We start from the raw sequence: 22681 nt of genomic DNA, 5'->3' as shown, positions 1-22681 counted from the left end.
GCAGAGCCAGCTAATCACCTGAAGGGACCGGAAGTCTAGACTGGTGATCAGTGCCCGGGGACATGTCTGCAGCCAGTGTAACACAAAGACGGCCTCTTCCCTGAGGGCATGCTTTCGGAAGACGTGCTTCATTCTGAGTTTTCGAATCCACTTATGAATATAGTAACAGTAAGTACACTCGTTATGCCCACACTGCTTCTCTGACTCTGGGGGCAGCTGGGTGACTTTACAAGAATCTTTACTCACATCTCTTCCCTGGGGCCACGCTTCTACTCCTCCTGCTGGCACATCCTGACACTCTGGACTGGAAACCTGCCAGCTGGTCTTACTGGAGGCACAGACATTACACAGCCTCTCTGAGAAGATGGAGGGAATGAACCTGGGTGCTGAGGTCAGGGCTAGGCAGATTGAGGGGCTATTTAACTCCTTCAGTTTATTCTTAGCTGTATCTCCCTCCTCTCCTCTTACAGCCACCCTCTCTACTGTCATTTCCTATCTCTGTATTACATACATGTGTTGTAGGGTATCTGTTTACACTGTGTGAAGATGTTATCTAGGGTGTGCCTTACCTGCCTAAGGCACCTGATTGGTTTAATAAAGAGCTGAATGGCCAATAGCTAGGCAGGAGAGAATAGGCGGGACTTCCAGGCAGAGAGAGGAACTCAGGGTTAGAATCTGGCACAGGAGGAGACACCAGCAAGACACTGAGGAAGTTGGAGGTACATTATGGAAGACAGGTAACTAGCCACATGGCAGAACATAGATGAATATAAACAGGTTAATTTGAGTTATAAGAGCTAGTTGGGAACAAGTCTAAGCTAAAGGCCGAGTTTTTATAATTAATAAGAAGTCTTTGTGTCATTATTGGGGAGCTGCCAATCCAAAAGAAATCTGGCAAGAAAGTCCAACATACATGTATATAAATCTAGATTACACACATCTGAGAATGCATGTGACATTTGTCTTTCCTATTCTAGCTGATTCTGCTGAACGTCTGTCTAAAGGCACAGAGGAGGAGTCAAAAGCGGGTAATGGAGTATATACCAAGAAGGCAGAAAGGGTCCATTTGTGGGAGAAAGAGGAGTAGAGTGGGAGGTCAGTAATGAGAATGTACATAGGAAAGGTTACAAACCCACTTATTTGCATGTAATAAAAATTAATAAAAGCAGCAGCAGGAAAAGCAGGGGCTGGAGAGATGGCTCGGCCATCAAGAATGTGCACTGCTCTTGTAGAGGACCCGGGTTCACTTCCCAGTGCTTCAGCAGCTCATGGCCACCTGTAACTCCAGCTCCAGGGAGCCCACCCTCCTCTGTCCTCCTCAAGCATCTGTACTCACAGGAACATACCCACACGCACACATACATAACGGAACTCTTGCAAAGAAGCAAAGTGCTGTACCACTACCCTGCCCCCTTAAAAATCTCCCTACCGTGAAGATGGTATGGCAGCACAGGCTTATGATCTCAGTACACGGAGGCTGAGGAAGATTGCTACAAATTAGAGGATAGCCTGGACTACCTAGAGGCCTTACCAAAAACAATAACAATTAAAAAGCAAGCACTAGGGAGATGATTCAGCAGTTAGAAATGTGTCTGTGATCTTGCAGAGGACCTGAGTTTGGTTTCTAGTATCCAATGTGGGTGGCTAGTAACCACCCGTAACTACAACTGCAAGGGATCAGATGCCTTCTTCTGGACTCGGCTGGGTACCTGTATTCACACATACACATGCCCACACACATACACATACAGATACATGTAATTTTAAAAGAGTATCTTAAAATAAAACCCAACCTCAAATAAATCAACTGAGCAAACAAATACATCTCTTCCTGTCTTGTTGGCAGGTCCTGTTGCAGAGACAAGGCCAAAGCAGCCCAGGCAGGTGCTATGGAGACGGTGTTCTCACCAGGTCTTATGTAATTGACTTTGGGCTTCTCATTTGCCTCAATCCTGCTCAAAAATCAAGCTTTGTCTGATCATTAGGGTCACCACTGGACAACACAGAAATCGAGGTAAGCAAAGTGGAGGGCTGAATACATCTGTTCAAGCTGGGAAGCACTGGATCACTAGGCCTGGCTCTGGCAGGCCCCTGTGACTGGGATCCAGTCACAGCTCAGTATACTCCCACGGCTGACAGCAGATCTCCGCTGTTTAAATACTGCCTGTGCAGAGGACTTCTGCCTTAGAGCTCTGGGGTACTCTGAATGATGGGCTTTTATTCTCACTTACTTGGTAACTTATTAACTTTACAGACATCAAAGTGCTTGGCTAGACCTTCAACCGTCTGTTCTGTCCTCATAGATGATTACCCTCGTTCCCTAGCCCTGTCCCACAACCCCATCTTATTACTGCTATACAACAACACAGTATGATGCCAGCACACCACAATGTTATTACTGAACACTCCATTCAGATTGCACCCTGGCTATTTGTGAACAAAGAGCACATCTGGGTTCCTGAAATCAATGTTTAAATGATCGCCATGGGCCAGGAGACAGCTTAGCAGGTCAAGAGCTTGCTATGCACGCCTGATAATATGAGTTCAAGCCACAAAAACAGGGACAGAGAGAATCAACTCCAGAGTGGTCCCTCCACACACATGCTGGGGCACACTGCCACAAACACAACACTCACCCACAAATATATAAACAATAAGAAAGAAAATGACCAACAGAAGGAACTGGACATGGTGGCACATGCCCAAAATCTCAGCAGTTGGGAGGCTGAGGCAAGAGGACAGCAAGTTTGGATCAAAAGTGTTATATAGTGAGGTCCTGTCTTAAAGAAACACCCAAACCAATATTTTTATTTCTACTTTTTATCAACTATAACTGAACAGGAAGTAGTAGGTCAAATTATAGGAGGCGAATATCCAATTATTGATGCGCATAGTCATCATTCAAGAGGAAGACACAGGAGAACGGCAAGTTTGAGGCCAGCTGGGCTACAGAGGTAAGAAATCCTGTCTCTTGACCAAATGACCCACTATGGATGCGTATCAGAGAAGAGGATGGTCTTCTGATGAAGTGGCTGGAAATATTCTGAGGGCCAGAATAATGACAGTAGAGAACTGGGGGGGGGGGGGGGGGGGGTGAGGTTGGGGGAGGACAGCGTGAGACTGGATTGAACTTACTATGTAACCAAACATGTCCTTGAACTTCTGCCTCTATCTTCTCACTGCAGGGATTACAGGTGCATGCCATCACGCTCAATTTATAATAGCTAGCCTTAACTGACTCACACTGGCCAGGCACTGTGTGGGGGTATGGTTCTTTCTTCAGTGCTGGGAATGGAACTTAAGGCTTCAGACTTGACCTGCAAAGGCTCCACCACCAAACTACAACTCTCCAGCCCAAGATCTGTCTGTCTCTGTCTCTGTCTCTGTGTGTGTGTGTGTGTGTGTGTGTGTGTGTGTGCGCGCGCGCGCGCGCGCGCATGTTTGAAACAGTTTCTCTGTGTAACAACCCTGGCTGTCCCAGAACTCACAAAGGTAGAGATTGGCTTGCCTAGGCTTCCCAACAGGATTAAAGGTGTGTGTCACACTGCCCAGGGCAAGATTTCTCTTGATTTTCAGAGTAACTCTGTAGCAGGGGACTACAAAATCCTAGGCAATTATTCATATTTTCCTAGCAAGATTAAAGTACCCCACTTCAAAATCATTCGGAGTGCTGTGGTTTGGACAGTACCTATGTTGGAATGAACTGTACACTCACAAGATTCCTATCTACAGTTTAACCACAGGACCTGAACATGTGACTGACTGTATGCAGGTATGCAGACAGTTTTAAAGAGGTATTACAGGTAAGATTGTTTCCTTTTTCTACCCCTCTTAGGCAGAGCCTCAGTGTGCAGCCTTAGGCCTCGACTAGCAAGCTGGTCTCGAACTCACAGAAGAACACTTGTCTCTGCTCTCCTAGTGCTAGGACTAAAGATGTGCACTACCACCCCTGGCTTAGGATGGTATCAAAGGAAATGAGGAGCAGATGTAGCCAAGGGAAAGGGAGAGGCAGAAAAAGGGAGAGACAGAGGTCCTTCCAGGTATCTGTGCAGTCAGGAGAGAACGTGTAAAGGCACCATCTATGTGTAAAGATCGAATCCACGAGCAAGGAGGTGTGTCAGGATGAAGCCCACCCTGCTGGCCTCTTAGATCTTGGACTTTCAGCTTCTAGAACTTGGATAAAGCTCTTTGCTGTCTAACCAGCCAGTCTAAGGTTTGTTAGGCAGCCCCGGATCCATCTGACACAATCAGCTGGCCTTTGGATTCCCAGCACTAGAGCTACTGGGTTACCATCTCATGTCCCCTGCCTGACCTTAAGCTGCCCCCAAACAAGACTTCTGCCGCCTACCCCCAGAAAAATAACTTAAATGATAGTTACAATACAAAACATGCAACACTATCCTCTAGGAATAAATACATTTAGTATGTATTTATACTCTCTCCTTCTCTCCTCTCTCTCCGTGTGTGTGTGTGTGTGTGTGTGTGTGTGTGTGTGTGTGTGTGTGTATGGTGTTGTATGCAGGAACACACAACCATACAAACACCTGCAGAGGACAGAGGAAGACTTTTGGCATCTTACTCCATCACACTCCACCTCAGTTTTTGAGATGGTCTGTGACTGAACATGCTGTTTGGGCTAAGGTGACTGGCTCTGCCTGTGTCCATCCCCAAAAGCTGGGGTGACAGGCACCTACTGCCATGTGTGCTGGAGATACAGACGCAGATCCTTCCGCTCCCCCCACCCCCACCCCCACCCCCCGCGCCATCTCCCCAATCTCCCATGCACCAGTGTGCTGAGGCTAGCTTCCCTATCACCACAGTCCTCGTTAGAAATCAGCTACTGCAGTCCCTCTGACCTGCACATGTCCTGTCTCACCGCAGACCAATGTCAGGTCGGCAACCTTTGACATGATGCTGTGGCTGAATCCTGAGCTGAGTGAAATCCAAAGGCCAGCTAATTAGTGTCAGATAGATCGTGGTCATGACCAGAGTTTATCGTAACACTAAAACAGGAAGCAGTTTAACACACTGAATGTCTTAGCAAGACTTTACTTAGGTTGAGGTAGAGATCTAGTTATATGTTTTCTTTGTTTAAAGGCAAGAATTAATTCCTAAGAAAGGAACAGAATTGTATTTGAATTAATTAGGGTTGGGAAGACAGTCACCTCAGTCAGTAAAGCACACAAGCACGAGGCCCTGAGCTCAGACCCTCAGGACCAGAGGAGCGCCCAGGTGCACAGGGCAGTCTATAGGCCCAGTGCTGGGGCTGGGGACAGGTGGATGGACTCCTAGTGCTTACTGATACTCAGCCTACTTGAATCAATGAGTTCCAGGTTCAGTGAGGATGCGATCTCAAAAAATAAGGCGGAGTGCTGTTGAAGAGTCCACTGTCGTGCACACCCACACATGCACACGCCCACACAACACGGACAGGCACCACGGACACCCCAAACATTTCACCATTTGTGCTGTTGCGGCTCAAAACCAGGGAACATGGCGGGCACTCAACGCATTCTATGCTGAGCTACACACCCTCACTCCATCAACTCTTGGAAATGAACTCGTTCTTCAGCCTCTAAGGATTTTCTGAGCCAAACCTGTTGTGGAAAGCCTACACTATGTGCCTCAGGTCTGACGGGGTGCTGTGAGCAGGCAGGCAATGAGGGCTGTGTTCAGCTGGCAACAGTACACACCTGGTTCCCCAGTGGGTGAGCTCAGTGGTCAGGAGAGCTGAGGGTCAGCAGCAGATGGCATGACAACTTCGGGCGATCCGCGAGAGTAAACCTGTGCTCTGGACCACAACCCCACTGTCGGCTGCACCCTCAATTTTGGCTGAAATACTTCCCAAAACGTTTCTATTAAAAAGTACTATGAGCCATTTAACAAACGTTTATTTATTTGAATGCCTCCAAGGAAGAGGGCTATGAAATGATGCACTTGATGTGTGCACGCCCCACATATACACATAAAAAATAAATGTTTAAAAAAAAAGAACTTTGGGATTCTTGAGACTCATGTTTAAATCTGTCACTGTAGCTTGATTCTGATATATATTTAACAAATCCTTGAAAACTGAAAAAAATGAAAGACTTTGAGTGGGTATGCTAACATCAGACTCAGTGAGATGTTAATACAAAGCTATTAGGAAGGTGGAGAGAGCATTCTCAATCTCCCTGTGTTGCAACCCTTTAAGACAGTCCCTCACGGTGTGCTGACCCCAACCACACAATTATTTCTGTTGCTACTCCAAAACGGTAATTCTGCTATTGTCAGGAATCATAATGTAAACACTTTTGGATACAGAGGACTGTCAGAGGGGTCTCGATCCACAAGCTGAGAACCACTGGTATAGAGGGATATTTTACAAAGGTCAGTCCACTAGGAAATACACAATTACAAATATATAGAAAATGAGAAGAAGACAAACCCAGAGACTGGAAGAAAGATAAAATGTTTTGCAAGCACGTATATAGTAAAGACATCTTCACAGTACATAAAGAACTCTTAAATCCAACACTAGGAAGATAAAAATGGGGAGAGGGACTCAGTAAGCATGGCATGCTCATGGTCCTAGACTTGACCCCAGAGCTAGGGGCGGGGACCACAAAACTCTACATGGATGATAAAACAACACATGAAAAGACGCTGGACACAGTAAGTCACTAGGGAAATGCAAACCAAAGCCATAATGAGGTACCACTTCACACCCACAGGGAAACAGAAGAATGAAGATGAGGACGACAACCAGTCCCCGAAGTGATGCTGAGGGTCCGACAACAGACAAACAACACATAAGCCAAATGCTGGTGTCAGGACACAGGGGCAAAGGGGAAACATTATGTGCACCCAGATGGTAGGAATGTAAATCAGTCCAAATACCATGGAAATCAGGACCCAGGGTCTTAAAAAATAAATATAACTGTAGTATGATCCTGCTGCTCCACTTCTAGTTATAGACTCAATGGAATCTAAGTCAGAACACAACAGAGACGCCTCTACACCAATGTGTAGCAACAGGCACTTTCTTAGATGTTCCTTAATGGACCAATGGATTTTCAAAATGTGGTGTACACGTGTGTACACACACACTTTATTTAGCCATAAAGGAAATGAAATTATATGTGCAGAAAAATAGGTAAAAGTGGAATTCATCATATTAAGCATAATTATCCTGACTGAGAAAAACAAAAATTACATTTGCTTTTACATGCCAAGTGTAGACTGAACAATAATAACATAAATAAAAACATGGAAGCAGCCGGGCGGTGGTGGCGCACGCCTTTAATCCCAGCCCTCAGGAGGCAGAGCCAGGCGGATCTCTGTGAGTTCGAGGCCAGCCTGGGCTACCAAGTGAGTTCCAGGAAAAGGCGCAAAGCTACACAGAGAAACCCTGTCTCGAAAAACCAAAAAAAAAAAAAGAAAAACCAAAAAAAAAACCATGGAAGCAGAAAAGGAGTATTGGGGAAGAAGAATGGAGCCAGAAGGAGGGGGGTAAGAGAGTAATGAGCTTGTAGTATGTGACTAAGGGGAGAATACTGATACACAGGAATGGAAATCACATAGTGGAAGTCTATGATACGTAATGAATACATGCTAGCAAAAGTAAAGAAAGCATTCAAAAGAGAACAGGTGGTGAGACTGTGAGGAAATTCATACAACGCTGGGGAGAACGAAGTGGCACGGTGTCCTGGAAAACAGGAGCAATTCTTAGAATGTGAGATCACAGAATGAACATAGCATCTAGCATTCCTGCTCCTGCAGAGGAACGAGAACATGCGCTCGCATCAACACTTGTACACGAGCATCCACAGCATCGTTACTTACAACAGCCAGCATAGCAGCAGCCCAGACAGCCAGAGAGGCTGCTCAGAAATACAGAGGAAACAGGGTATGACGTAGATGCCACCTCCTAAGACACCATGGCTGGGTGTCCAGAGCAGGCACACCCAGATAGAGGTTAGCGTTACTATGGATCGGGAAGTTGGGGCTCTGTAAGTTCGAGGGCAGTCTGGTCTATATAGCAAATTCCAAGCCAGTCAGGGCACACAGCACAGTGAGATCCTGTCTCACAAAGAAACAAAATGGGCTGGAGAGATACCTCAGATGTTAAAAGCACTTGTTGCTCTTGCACAGAACCCAAGTTCAATTCCCAGCACCCATGTGGCGGCTCACATCTATCTGTAACTCCACTTTTAGGAGTTCCGATTCCCTCTTATGATCTCCCAGGTACACAAGCAGTGCTCCAGTCCTCTCTCTGTAAACCAGGAGGTTCATCAAAGAGACCCTTGAAACCTATACAATTCTATGTTACTAACACAATGTCAAGATCGGCCCACTCCTAGACTGGTGCAGTTATCTGGAAATAATACAGCAGCATGTAGTAGGAAGAGACAGTTCATACTCTCTGATTAAGTAATTCAACTTTTAAATGTTTGTCTTTAAAACAAATTTATTTCAGAGAGAGAGGGAGTATGCAGGCATGATGTGGATGTGGGCATGTGTGCTATGGTGCACGTGGAGGTCAGAGGTCAACTCTGCATAGTTGGCACTCTCCTTCCTTTCACACGGGGTTCCAGGGATCTGCCTTGGATTTCCAGGCTGGTGTCACAAGTGCCTGTACTTGCTGAGCCATTTTACTGGCTCTAAATGTTCATCTTAATAACAGACTTCAACCAAAGGGGAAAAAAATTTTTTTTTTTTTTTTTGGTTTTTCGAGACAGGGTTTCTCTGTGTAGCTTTGCGCCTTTCCTGGAACTCACTTGGTAGTCCAGGCTGGCCTCGAACTCACAGAGATCCGCCTGGCTCTGCCTCCCGAGTGCTGGGATTAAAGGCGTGCACCACCACCGCCCGGCGGAAAAAATTTTATAAAAAAAGTTAACAACTCACACGTCCAACAAAACCAGAGCCCAAGCAGCCGGAAGAAATATTAAATTACTAAATACTAATATATGATTACAGAAAACACTTGGGGTATTGTGTGGAAACAATCAGTATACAAAGGACCCTAACTTTCTAAATGTATACAACTGTGTGCGTGTGTGCGTGTGTGTTTGTGTGTGTGCGCGCGCGCGCACATGCGCGCGCGGTGATATATTGTGCACTCCAATAAACTTGCCAGATATCAGAAAAGCAGAACAGCAGCCACTAGTTCTTACCTCTACGAAATCCTCAGCCTAAAGAGAGTGAGTTCCTCTTTCCTCATGCCTTCTATACTTTTCTCTGTCCTGCCATGTTATTTCCTGGGATTAAAAGTGTGTGTGCTTCCCAAGCGAAGACATGAGATCTCAAGGGCTGGGATTAAAGGTGTGTGCCACCACTGCCTGACCTCTGTGTCTAATCTAGTGGCTGGCTCTGTCCTCTGATCCTCAGGCAAGTTTATTGGGGTACACAATATATCACCACATGTATGAAAGAAAAGGTCATTTCTACTAATGAAAGTGATGTGAGCTGTAACTATAAAGATGGCTCTTTTTTTTTTTTTTTTTTTTTTGGTTTTTCGAGATAGGGTTTCTCCGTGTAGCTTTGCTCCTCTCCTGGAACTCACTTGGTAGCCCAGGCTGGCCTCGAACTCACAGAGATCCGCCTGGCTCTGCCTCCCGAGTGCGCCACCCCCGCCCGGCTAAAATGGCTCTTTTTGTTTTAAATTGTAAAGTCTCTTAAAAATGTTGATACATGGTATCAGTGACAAAAAAAAAAAGATAAAATATTAGGGGCAGAAATACAATATATTGATAATATTGATCACTTTGGTAAGGTTCTAAATTGCTCTGGCTTCTTAAAAGGGGTTAAGAATTGTGTCCTAGGGGCTGGAGAGATGGCTCAGAGGTTAAGAGCCTGACTGTTCTTCCAGAGGTCCTGAGTTCAATTCCCAGCACCCACATGGTGGCTCACAACCATCTGTAATGAGATCTGGTGCCCTCTTCTGTGTACATAATAAATAAATTAAAAAAAAAATTGTGTCCTAGCTGGGTGGTGGTGGCGCATATCTTTAATCCCAGCACTCGGGGCAGAAGTAGGTGGATTTCTGTGAGTTCAAGGCCAGCCTGGTCTGCAGAGTGACTTCCAGGACAGCCAGGGCTACACAGAAAAACCCTGTCTAAAAAAAAAACAACCAAACAAAAAATTGTGTCCTAAACTGGGCGTGTTTACACATGTCTTTAATCCCAGGACTCAAGGAGGCCAAGGCAGGCAGATCTCTCTGTGAGCTGAGGCCAGCCTGGTCTAGAAAGTGAGTTCCAGGACAGCCAGGGCTATATAGAGAGACTCTGTCTCGAAGTAAATACACATGCAAATAAAAACTGTGTCCCATTTTACTTTGTTGGAAAAACACCACACCCAAAAGTGATTCAGGGAAGGAAAGGGTTTATTTGGCCGACACACCCTGATCACAGCCCATCACTGAGGGTGACTGGGCAGGAACTCTGAGGCAGGAGCTGAAGCAGAACCACAGAGGAACACTGCTCACTGGCTTGCTCTCCATGGCTTTTCCAGCTGTTTTCTTATACAACCCAGGACCGCCTGGACCACCTGTCTGGGGGTGGCACTGGCCTGGAAGGCTGGACCCTCCCACATCAATCATTAATCAGGAATATGTGCACCCCCATTTGCCTACAGACCAATCTGATAGAGGAGTCTTCTAACAGAGGCTCACTCTTTCCCTGAGGATTCTAGCCTGTGTTGACAAAACAATACCACCACCAACACCAAACAAAAAAGCTAAGGACCCAGCAAAAGAACCTAGGCTTTCTGGAGACAGCTTTGTGTATGTGTTAGTGACACATCTGTCTTCTACAATAGCTGTGGTATAGGACCGCAAGTCTGTGATTTCACAAAGCACTTCTCACCATCCAGATGTGGTAGACAGTTCAAAATCCTTTTGCTGACAGATTTACCGTTCATGCTGTTTCAAGTTCTTAACTTCAAATTTCCCAAGCAGCCTTTACTTTCACTTTTAGATTTTATGCGTGTGTGTGTGGGTTGTGTCTTTTGGAGTGTACGCCATACGTGTGCTGGTGCCCTCAGAGGCCAGAAGGGGGTGTTGGACCCCCTGTAGCTGGATCTTAAACGGGTGCTAGAGAGCAAAGGATCGTGTGAGTGTCCAGCAGGGAGCACTCCTGGCTGCTGAGCCCTCCCCCTGTCCACAGGCTTCACTCTGACTGTCTCAGCCACACAGCGGTCTCAGTTACACACCACTACAGTCCTTCAACTGCGGCTCCTGAGAAGGGGCCGCTGTCTGGCTTCTTTAGCATTTCCTCCTAGTCATACAGCTGAAGGCTAGAATGGGTATGGAGTCCTCAGGATCCAGTCTCAGCACTCCCAAAGGCAACAGGGAGAAGACTTGGTAATGGTACCACACTCAACTCTGGTAACAGGGTGAGTTACATGAAATGGTTTCTGAAGGTAAAACTAAAAGTCTATTGTTAGCAATTTGTAGGGATTAACCTATGTCAAGGCTTTCGGAGTAAGGGAAAATTCATTTCTGTAGAGATGCTAGTCATGGAACAGCCCTTCAGGACAAGGAGAACTTCACTGGCTCCTTGAGCACAGCTGCATTTGGGTTGACTTGATCCTTTTCTGTCTATTAAAAGCCTTCGACTACACTTTGATTTGGAGAAAAAAATCAAACAGAGCAGTTACTATTTATCATTCGTTTTGTAGCATGTATTTTTTTTTTTGTATTTCGAGTTGTCTTTCTGTCTACATTTTTGATCCCTGTGACACCAGAGTCCCTGTCAGCTCTCCTCAGACTTCCCAACAAGCTCTGCTCTTCAATGAACTACCATCTGCAGACCTAATTTTAAGCAATTAGTTTTTACATATTTGCATTAATATGCTAAAGTCATAAGCGAAAACAAGACAGGTTTAACATGTTCAACATGACTGTTTAACATCAGTCAACTGAAGAACGGATATTAGAATTACCCACCGGAACTCAAGTCCTCACAAAACCCATTTCTCTCCACAGAGCAATGTTTCCCCACCTGCAACCAAATGTAACCCCTGAGAATGTCTTACCTGAAACTACCATAGACTATAAGAAGAATGGATATCAGGAATGTCGACACTTGACTGGAATCCACCAGGGAATAGGCCCTAGAGAGGTAAGAGGACAAACATTAACTGCCATGCAGCAGGTGCTGAGGAGCTCACAGTCCCTGTCTTTAAGTGAGATGTAAGTTAGCATTAGCAAAATGACATCATTAAAATGAGACATGCTCGCTTACCACATGGGACACACTGACAGCTTCATAGTGCTGTTAGCTAACATTCCTAGGATGTTAAAGATAATGGTGTAACAACTCCCCCTCCGCATGATTACATATATAATCCATTTGTAACATCCACTACCAACTTAAACTATTCCGATGAAAAAACATCTCAATGCTGAAATTTTCATGAATTTACAGAGAATAACCAATAGTCCTTTACTGGTTTGAATTAATGATGAGGTAAAGAACACATCTCTCCTCGATTCCTTGTCTCGTTTTCTAATGTCTACTGGTTATTGCCATCTGGGTGTGATATGGAGGGTCTAAAACTAGTTGCTATTTTTTACTTTATTCCTGATTGTCTAAAGAAACTGACATCTTCCTGATGGCTGCTTCTCTTACAACCTGGATGTCCGACAGCCCTGCAATTCCACACCCCCCACCACCTCCACCAGTCCCACCGCCAGTGCCTTAGCTCCCATGCTCAACTACTCAAAATCTTGTTTTCCAGCATCTCCAGGAACTCACCATTCACACTACCCAGTCCTGAACAAAACAAGTATCTATATTATTATTATTGTTATTATTATTATTATTATTATTATTATTATTATTATTATTATTAATCCTGGAACTCACTATGTAGACCAGGCTGGCCTCAAACTCACAGAGATCCTCCTGCCTCTGCCTCTCAAGTGCTGGGACTAAAGGTGTGCGCCACCAGGTAAAGATTCTGTTGTGTTGGGGACTGAACTCAGTACATTGTGAGCATTTGAAACAAGTGCTCTATCACTCAACGACATCCCCAGCCCACTAATTCTGACAATATTTAATGATGTTTATGTGCCAGAGTATTTTGAGAGCGAGCCACTTGGGGTTATGAAAATAAATGGTCCTTTGGACTCTTACCCTTGGTCCTTGCCTCCATGCCTTTTCTAAAGGAATGAAAAGGAATGAGGACACCCCCCCCCCAAGTGAATGTAACTGTGGGCAGTGCTGCAGAGGAAAAAGAACAGACACTGCAAGTGTGGTAACATGCGGACCACAGGAGGAGAGTTAGAGTGGAGCTCTGAGCACACCGACAGCGAGGTGTAAGGTGCAGAGCCTCCGGCTGCTCCATGCTGGGGGCTTACTGCTTCCTCGGAAGTGAAATCACAGGTGTGGGTGAGTGGGAAGAGGCCAGAGATGGTAGTGGCCTGAGAACCTTCCAAATCGGAACATCAGCTAGGAGGCACCCCTGGAAAGGAAATCAAAATGGAGAAAGAGAAGGAACCAAGGACAGGGGAGGCTTAGAGAAGCAGCAGCGTGAGACTGCACTGAGCTTGAAACCTCTTTACAGATTGTCTTTCCATCTGCGAACTGGGGCAACAGCAGCACTCTACAGGGCCGTCACTGGGTGGAGCAGTTACTCAATGCTGTCTGTGTCATGTGGAGTGGTGACCTCAGCAAAGAGTGCTCTAAGGGAGTGATGAGTATCAAATAGGAACTGGTAAGAAATTTAAGTGAAGAAAAATAGAGGTAGGACTCTCTCTCTCTCTCTCTCTCTCTCTCTCTCTCTCTCTCTCTCTCTCTCTCTCTCTCTCTCTGCAGAAAGAAAAACAGAAGGGCAGCTGGAGATGGCTCAGTGAGCACGCTGGTGCGGTGAGGATTTGCGTTCACTGAGTTCCTGATCCCAAAAGGAAAGAGAAGGGCATCGACTCCTGAGAGCTGTCCTCTGACCTCTAATGTGCTGTGGTGTGTGCCTATTACGTAAAAAAAAAAAGTGCAGTTTTATAGAGATGGGAGACACTCCGCCTTTCTGTGTGCTGACTGTACTTCCTACTGAGGAGGGAACGGTTCTGTGTCCTCGGATCTTTAGGAGGGTGTGCTGGTGCACACCTGCAATCCCAGCAGTCACTTCAGATGTGGAAGTTTGAGGACCAGGAGTCCAAGACCATCCTTGGCTACAAAGTGAAGTCTGACCTACAGGAGATGCTCCCAATGCCATACCCCACTCTTATTTTTAAAGACACTGGGGTTCACAGTCAGTCTACCTTTAGAAATTATCATTACATTTATTTATTTACTTTTGTGTGTATGTGCATACACAGGTATGTGAGACCCTCAGGATTCAATTTTTTTCCCTCCATTATGTGGGTTCTGGGGATCAACTCTGGTTATTGCTTATGAGCAGCCAATGCCTTTACCTGCTGAGCCATCTGGCCAGCCCTGCAGCCAGTTTCTGAGCAGTAGCTATTACAGATATTTCAAGTACTTATGGGTGTATTTAAAACAAACAAAATTTAGTGGAAGTTCACAAGGCTTATATGACTCCAACCTTAAGTAATCAAAACCTGATTGCATATTAACCAATCAGAAGCTGCCAGCTAATGTCTAACTGGGACTTTCTACTTTAACCAATCAAAAACAATTTTGTTGTCTTGCTTTTGGAAACGCCTTATTTAAACCAGATGTAGTGACTAATGCCTGTGATCGCAGCACTTGGGAAGTAGGCAGGAAGACCAGAAGTTTAAGGTCAAATTAGTTACCTAGAAAGTTTAAGGTCAAATTAGTTACCTAGAGAGTTCAATACCAGCTTGGGTTAGAAAGTTGTCTCAAAGGTAGTTGTTTGTTTTTGAGAGAAAGTCTGTCATCAATGGGGCTCCCAGATTAAATGAGAAGTTAACAGACCTAAGTCTACCCTTTGATAAGCAAAATATCCATTTTTAAAATATCAAATGCTCCAAGAAAGAAAAAAAGGTAAGATAGACCAGAACCAAAACAATAACAACAACAAACCCAGGGGAATACTTAAGTTAGAATAACCAGTACAGAGTACAGTCTTCCAGTTTTTGCATATGTTGGAAAATTTCAGTAATACAATATTTCTTGTTTTGCTTTAGAGTCGTGGCTGAGAGGATGATGACTTTGGTAAGTAAAGGTGTCTGCAGCCAAGCCTGACACCATGAGTTCAATCCCTCAGGGCCCCGAGGTGGAAGGAGAGACCCTACTCCTACACGTTGTCCTCTGACTGCCCACATCCACAGACTCACATAATACAATTTAAAAAAGAAAACGTCTAATTTTATTATTGCGAGTTCTCTCTCCTTTCTTCTTGGGGACTGAACCCAGGATACTGAACATGCCAGACAAGCACTGTACTAACGGAGCCACACTCCCCGACTCTGGCAAAACCCAAGGCAAAGTCTTCGATTATAATTAAAAGTATGAGGGTTGGCAAGACAGCTCAGCTGGTAAACTGACGGTGGGACTTAAACTCAGGACCCTTCAAAGAACGGTGGTCCGTGCTCTTCAGTGCCAATTCACCTCTCCACTCCCGCTTGTTCTCCCCAGCCCCATCCCGTAAGGACACAAACTAGAATTGTTTCCAATTCTACTCCAGCTGATGAATCGATGGCTCAGCACTTTAGAGTATTTGATTCGCTTTCAGAGGATCTGGGTGGGGTTCCTAGTACCCAAAGAGTGGCAGCAGGTCCAGGGGATCTGACATCTTCTGACCTCTGTAGGCACCAGGCACACATGTGGTGCACATACATACCAGTAGCCAAAACACTCATACACATAAAAATAAATAAAATTATAAAAATTCTGCTAGAGCTAAACTATTTTGTATTAAAGACTCTTGAACGTTGTACTCAGGTTGCATTGTGAGACGATGGACATGTGCAAAGTTCTAAGAGTCGAGCAGGCACTGACCTGTCTTCGCGATGTGACAGGCTTACCACACTGCCTCTACAGACAGAACGCCATTCTGCACTTGCACAGGAACGGATTAAAATTCCTGTTTCCTCATGTTCTACCAAGGTCACCAGGTTTGAAAACCGCTATGCTAGTATGATTTCCATTTGCACTTCATTTCAGTTACAATTTAAAATTTGGTTAAAAATGGGGTTAGGCAGCTGCCTGTATGATTTTTGTAGAAGGTATTTTGAAAAGTAATTTCAAATTGTTTGTTCTCTCTGCTGACTAGAGATAGAACAAAGAGCTCTCCTCAGGGCTTGCTTTCTGATGGTGGTTTGTAGTGATGACGTAGCTTTTGTATTCTTGCTTTTTTTGAAGCACAATGTTATTATTTAAAAGGTAATAATGACTCAGGCAGGCCGGCCAAAAGAAGGGGGGAAAGGTAGGTAGCTGTGTCAAGAAAATGGGTGGGTGTTGGGGGATTCTAGGACATTCTGCCCAGCAACCTTACTCCACAGCCTCTTCCTGCCCTCCTCCATCTCCACCTCTGTCAGAGCATTCCTGGAAATGTGTTGTACCTCGGGCCCTTTAGTGGGTCTGTTCCCAAAGACTCTGAATGCACATTAAAGACAGAACTATGCTGTTTTCTGAAATAAACAAATTCTTATGAAATACAACAAGAAACTAAATACATACATTTGAAACATGCTAAAATCAGGTCAGCCTACTGTACAAGATGGGAAAACTTGGCCAGTGATTTCTTGATGCATGTCAGGTGCTGAGCTGAAACATTTGAGGGTCAGTATAAAAAGCATGAATTCTCTAACCATATCCCACCAGGCCTTTACTTTAATACACAAAGCCAAGAAGTCCTCTAATATCCAAGATGTTGCTGTGTGTGTCCTAAGAACATCGGAATCATGCTGGACTTTAGGAACTCGGGCAGTTAGAATCTATTTCGAGCTGCTTTACCAGCGAGTGTAAGTAACACTAAAAAGTCCTGCCAAGCCAAGACACAGAGAGCACTATTGAATAATGTGTCCCACGCATCAGTCTTGCAGCAGTACAATGAAAGCATTCTTGTCCATCAACAAAGCCAGCCATCCTATTCCAACTCTGAAGACATACATGCTGCCTCAGACCAGCAAGTCAGACACTTCTTGGCTGTGTGACCATTTACATTCCTAAACCTGGGGACTCCTAAGTTAAGCCTTTTGGGGGCAAGCTGTAGTTTATGGTATTTACTATATTAAAAATTGAGTAACTTGATTATATAAACCTGTAATTAGAGCACTTGGGAGGTGGAGGCAGAAATTCAGGACCAGCCTAGACTACCTGATACCATCTCAAAACAAAACAAAACAAAAACGCAAGAAATTGAGAAGTTTAAAATACTCATTAATTTACTTAAAATGAAATTACTGTCTGTGAAAATAAATAACACCTTAAAGGGAAAAATAGTATTTTCTGAACAACACAAAACTGAAAAGGGCCTTCTTTTACATGTAAGGCACAGCTGGATTCTCTGTGTGCTTCTCCACATCCCTATAGCCACACGATGCCAGGCTTGAACTCTGTGGGGAAAACCCAGCCAAAACTCAGGCATGCAGCTGTGGTGGTATTATGTTCCCCAAAATATTGTGCACCCTAATAAACTTATCTGGGGTCAGAGAACAGAACAGCCACTAGATATAGAGGCCAGAAAATGGTGGCACACACACCTTTAATCCTATCACTTGGGAAGCAGAGATCCATCTGAATCTCTGTGAGTTTAAAGCCACATTGGAAAATAGCCAGGCATGGTGACTAACGTCTTTAATCTCAGGAAGTGAGCCTTTAATCCCAGGAAGTGATGGCAGAAAGCAGAAAGGTATGGAAGGCGTGAGGACCAGGAACTAGAGCTGGTTAAGCTTTTATGCTTTTGAGCAGCACAGTTCAGCTGAGAGCCATTTGGATGAGGACATAGAAGCTTCCAGTCTGAGGAAATAGGATCAGCTGAGGAATTGGTGAGGAGAGGAAGCTGTGGCTTGTTCTGTTTCTCTGATCTTCCAGCATTCACCCCAATAACTGGCTTCAGGTTTGTTTTTATTAATAAGACCTTCTAAGATTCATGCTACATGCAGCTTCAGAAGAGGGGGTGTTTAAACAGCCTTTTCAAATAATGGGGGGGGGTAGTTTGCTCTGATGTTCATGGAGTAATTTGTTGTTTTACATTTTTTTTTTTTTTTTTTTTTTTTTTGGTTTTTCGAGACAGGGTTTCTCTGTGTAGTTTTGGTGCCCATCCTGGAACTCACTTGGTAGCCCAGGCTGGCCTCAAACTCACAGAGATCTGCCTGGCTCTGCCTCCCGAGTGCTGGGATTAAAGGCGTGCGCCACCACCGCCCAGCCCTTTTACATTTTTTTAAGACAGGGTCTCACTATCCACTTTAGGATAGCCTTGAAATCACGAGCCTCCTGCCTCAGCCTCTGGGATTGCAGGCATGAGCCACCACACTTAACTGGAGTAATTTTCTTAGTGAGATTTGAAACCCCGTCTACAGAGTAACCACAATGACAAGAATACATTACATCTAAACTGGATGGCCTATTTTGTACTCTGGGTGATCTTTTTATTCACGGAAAGTTTTGTAACATGATGTAAGCAATATGCAAGCTGCTGGTGCACTAATTTGTACAGTTCTTCTCAAAGTTTTCCTTACACAATATTTGAAAATTCCCATCTGCTAATGCCATTCCTCAAGTTTGTGCCAGTGGATAAAAATCCTCCAAATTTCTAATTTCTATTTGAAAGCTCAAATTGCACCATTTGCAAGGCTTATTTTGCTTTGAAGAACTAACAACATGTAAGCCTGACGAACTCTAGTCTGCCCCCATGTTCTTACAAATACAAATGGCATCCTCCCCCAGCTAGCGTGTCACACAACTGCACAGGTACTCTGCTCAAGAGGAGCAATGAATGACACAGATGCTTGTGGGAACTTCCCACTTTCTTGTTAAAATATGTGTGTAAGGATTGAGACTTAAATAAGGAATCTTTACTGCTTCATCAAGAACATTCATTCTAGGGTGAAACTGGCCTTAAAAACAAAAGTTGCATGCCCGCTGAACAACACTGTGATTAGTAGTACAGTGAGGTGCCACTGGGTTCACATGACCACAGTGAGTTGTTTAGGGTCCACAATGGGGCTTTTCTGGTGGTTAAGTTACTCCAAACAATATAGGCCATTGACACATTTTTTAGTAGATTTATTCATTTTTTTTTTGTGTGTATATATATATATATGTGTGGGAGTGCATGTGCCACAGTCTGGTATGAAGGTCAGAGGACAACATGCAGGAGTTGGTTTTTCTCCTTCTACTATGTATGTCCCGGAGACAAAATTTACCAGAGGCCCCAGGTCTGATTCCCAGCACCCACATAGCAGCATCTGTAATTCTAGTTCCAGGGGATCCAGTACCTTCTGCCCTCCAAAGGCACAAGGTGCACTCACAAAGCACAGACATACAAGTGAGCAAAACAAGACACATCAAGTCTAAATAAATTTTAATGATTAAAAAAAAATTGCTGGGCAAGACAGTAAACACCTTTATCTGGTGAGCCATCTTTTAGCATAAGCATTTTGTTGTAGTGATATATTTGTAATCTAAGAAATAAAGCTTGCCTGAAGATCAGAGGACAGAGCCAGTCACAAAGTTAGTCACAGAGGTCGGGCAGTGGTGGCACACACCTTTAATCCTAGCACTCAGGAGGCAGAGGCAGAGATCCTCTGGATTTCTGTGAATTCAAGGCCACACTGGGTTAGATGAGATTAATCCAGTCTAAAAGAGAAACAGCCAGGCAGTGGTGGCTCACACCCTTAATTCCATCACTTGGGATCACACACCTTTAATCCCAGCACTAGGAAGGTTGAGACAGAAAGTGATATGGCTGGGCAGAGAAAGGGCAGGAGGAGACAGGACTTTGCTCTCTTGCAGAGGCTCTGTCAGGCTGAGGAGTTAGTGAGGTAAGAGATGGTAGCTGTAGCTTACTCTGCTTCTCCAATCTGTCAGCTCTCACCCTGATCTCTGGCTCTCGGTTTTTTTTATAAGACCATTTAGGATTCGTGCAACATGTTGTTGTGTTGTTTTATGAGACAGGGTTTCTCCGTGTAGCCCTAGCTGTCCTGGAACTTACTTTGTAGACCAGGCTGTCCTCAAACTCAGAGATCCATCAGCTTCTGCCTCCCAAGTGCTGGGATTAAAGGTGTGGTGGCCTGGCTAGCCAATCATTTTGACTCAAACATGTATCTAACATTATAATGCCCATAATAATTACTTTCCACATTTCTCTTTTTTTTTAAGTGAAAATCCCAATATGGACTATGCCACATAGACATTTTTGTCAAGAATCACAGACAGCTCAAGTTAGTCTAAGTACAACCTGTGATGTCTGCACAATGACAAAACTTCCAGTGACACACTTCTCAGAACCATTACACAATGTGTGACTGTATTCTAAGCTTGACAGAGCCAGTATCTTATCCAATAAACATTCAACAAATCCATCATTTATGTGCAAAGTACAAAAAATGAGTAAGAGCCCTGAGGAGGGCTGCAGTCTTGTGAGGACACAGGACACAGAGCAGCAGAATGAAGTTTAGGGAGAAGTAAAAAGCTACTGGATGGGTCACCACAGTTCAGGAACTCAGCAGACCACAGGCAATTGTTGCATTCCAACAGACAAAGACAGGTCCAGTCCTTTATGTGCTGTCCAGGCTGCCACTTCAGCACTGCAACCATTGAGTGTTTGTGACAGACACCATAGGGCTCACAAAGCTCCAAATATTTACTATTTGAACATTTACAGAAAGTCTGCAGACACTGCTATGTCCTCTTGTTTTCTCAACAAGGACACCTGGCTAAGACAGCCGGTAAGGACAACCTATCTACCCCTTCCCCTCCATGGATTCATTTTTACAGTGGGTTCAATCTGTTAAGCAGAATCATGTTCTAGTGAATGGCGCACTCAACTGGAGAGATGGGTGGATTTTCTTTCCACAAAGGTAGTGTGTGTGTGAGCCTTAAACCCACCTGGCTACTCTGCACACAGGAACTGTGTGTGTGCAAACTAGCAGCAGTCCTCAGCATCCTAGAGTCAGACCATGGTAAGAGGGTGTTGCCAAGTACCAAAATATCATTCTTTCATAAGATCAAGCAATTTATTATTTTTACTATCATTTTTATATTTTATATAATTTTATTATTATCAAGCAGGACTATCAAATATTTAACAGAAAGAACATACACAAAGTTCACTAACTATATGTTAATAGCTGCATTTACCAAGAGTAACATGGCAAAAAAAGATTACTTCCATCAATCATACCAATGACTGAGCAAGTTCAGATGAAAAAAACAAAAACAAAAACGTAGTCTCCAAGACAAGAGAGATGAGCTAGAGCTGGTTTACACAAGCACTTCCTTGGTAGCCTGAGGTAGGTAGGAAGGAATCCGCAGAGCCAAAGACCACACATGGAGGTCCTCATTACAACTTCGACTCTTTCCTACGAAGACTCTGCTTCCTCAGGTCACAGCTGAAAAGCATGTGCCTTGAGACTGTGACTGGAGAATACTGAAGACTGTCCTACACTGCCTACAGCAGACATGGCCAAGAAAGTTCAGGTGGTCCGTCTCCACAGACCAGTACACACAAGCTTCCCTCGTGCCCCTGGAGGAATGCTCTCAGAGAAAAGCAGGGTGGGTGACTGAGGCCAGCTCTGAAGGGGCACGCAGTGCACGCTGTATGCTGAGCACATTCCCCCATTCGCTACCACTCTTCCTTTCCATTAGGCACCCTTTCTCCCAGACAGTTTTACAAATTTCCATTTGACATATGTGCACATTTCACATGGCTGTATAAAATCCATGAACTACAGATAAGGAGAAAACATCAGGTTTTGTTTTTTTTTTATCTTTCTAGGCTAGCCAATTTGCTTACTATGACACCTCCAGCTGCACCAATTGTCATATACATGACTTGAAAATGCACACACCATAAAAATGCACATACACCTACATACATGAGTTCTAAAAGCTTAAAACATTAATTTTAACTTATGCACATGTGTGTGTTTGTGTCTGAGTACATGATTTGTGCTGGTGTCCTTGAAAGCCAGAGGTATTCCTTCTGGATCTAAAGTCGTGGGCAATGGTGAGCTGTACGATGTGGGTGCCGGGGAAACAACCTAGGTTTTCTCAAGAGCAGTACAGGCTCTTAACTGCCCCAAGCTCCAGTGTGTTTGTTTGTTTGTTTGTTTGGTTGGTTGGTTTTTGGTTTTTCGAGACAGTGTTTCTGTGTAACAGCTTTAGGTGTCTTGGAACTCACTCTGTAGCCAGGCTGGCATCGAGCCCACAGAGATCCGCCTGCTCCACTTCCTGAGTGCTGGGGTTAAAGGTGTGCACCACCACTGCTCAGCCATCAAGTTTTAACTGATGATTTTATTTTCCTTCTTTAAGACAGGCTGGCCTCCAATTTCTTATGCAGCTGAGGATGACCTTGAACTCTCAATTCTCCTGCCTCTAGAGCGTTGGGATTGCAGGTGTACAGTACCTCCCAGCTTATGACCTTTTATTATAGACTCATTTAGATAAACCCAAGGCCAGGAATGTTGAGGGCTGACTTGAGACTAAGGATGTTCTAACTCGATGTTAAATGTGGCAATCACGTCCACGCTCATTAACAGGGGTAGCACTCAAACTACAAGTGCTCTGGCCCCCACAAGTTTATACTAACTTCTTACTTGAACTTCAAG

General features: G+C 44.5%; 1 protein-coding gene across 1 annotated transcript in view; it reads right to left on the bottom strand.

Moving 5' to 3' along the window:
• Window positions 1-22681, bottom strand: part of Sppl3 (signal peptide peptidase like 3) — a 106903-nt gene that overhangs the window by 34966 nt on the left and 49256 nt on the right. Inside the window, exon 2 of the mRNA XM_052755105.1 lies at window positions 12016-12093. Coding sequence (XP_052611065.1) covers window positions 12016-12093 — 78 coding nt within the window. The remainder of the gene's footprint in view (window positions 1-12015; window positions 12094-22681) is intronic.

Source organism: Peromyscus californicus, unplaced genomic scaffold (assembly GCF_007827085.1).
Source record: "Peromyscus californicus insignis strain IS unplaced genomic scaffold, ASM782708v3 Scaffold_2__1_contigs__length_46816999, whole genome shotgun sequence".
Lineage (NCBI taxonomy): Eukaryota > Metazoa > Chordata > Mammalia > Rodentia > Cricetidae > Peromyscus > Peromyscus californicus.
Note: the sequence above shows the minus strand (reverse complement) of the source record. Positions and strands in the feature narration are given on the sequence as shown.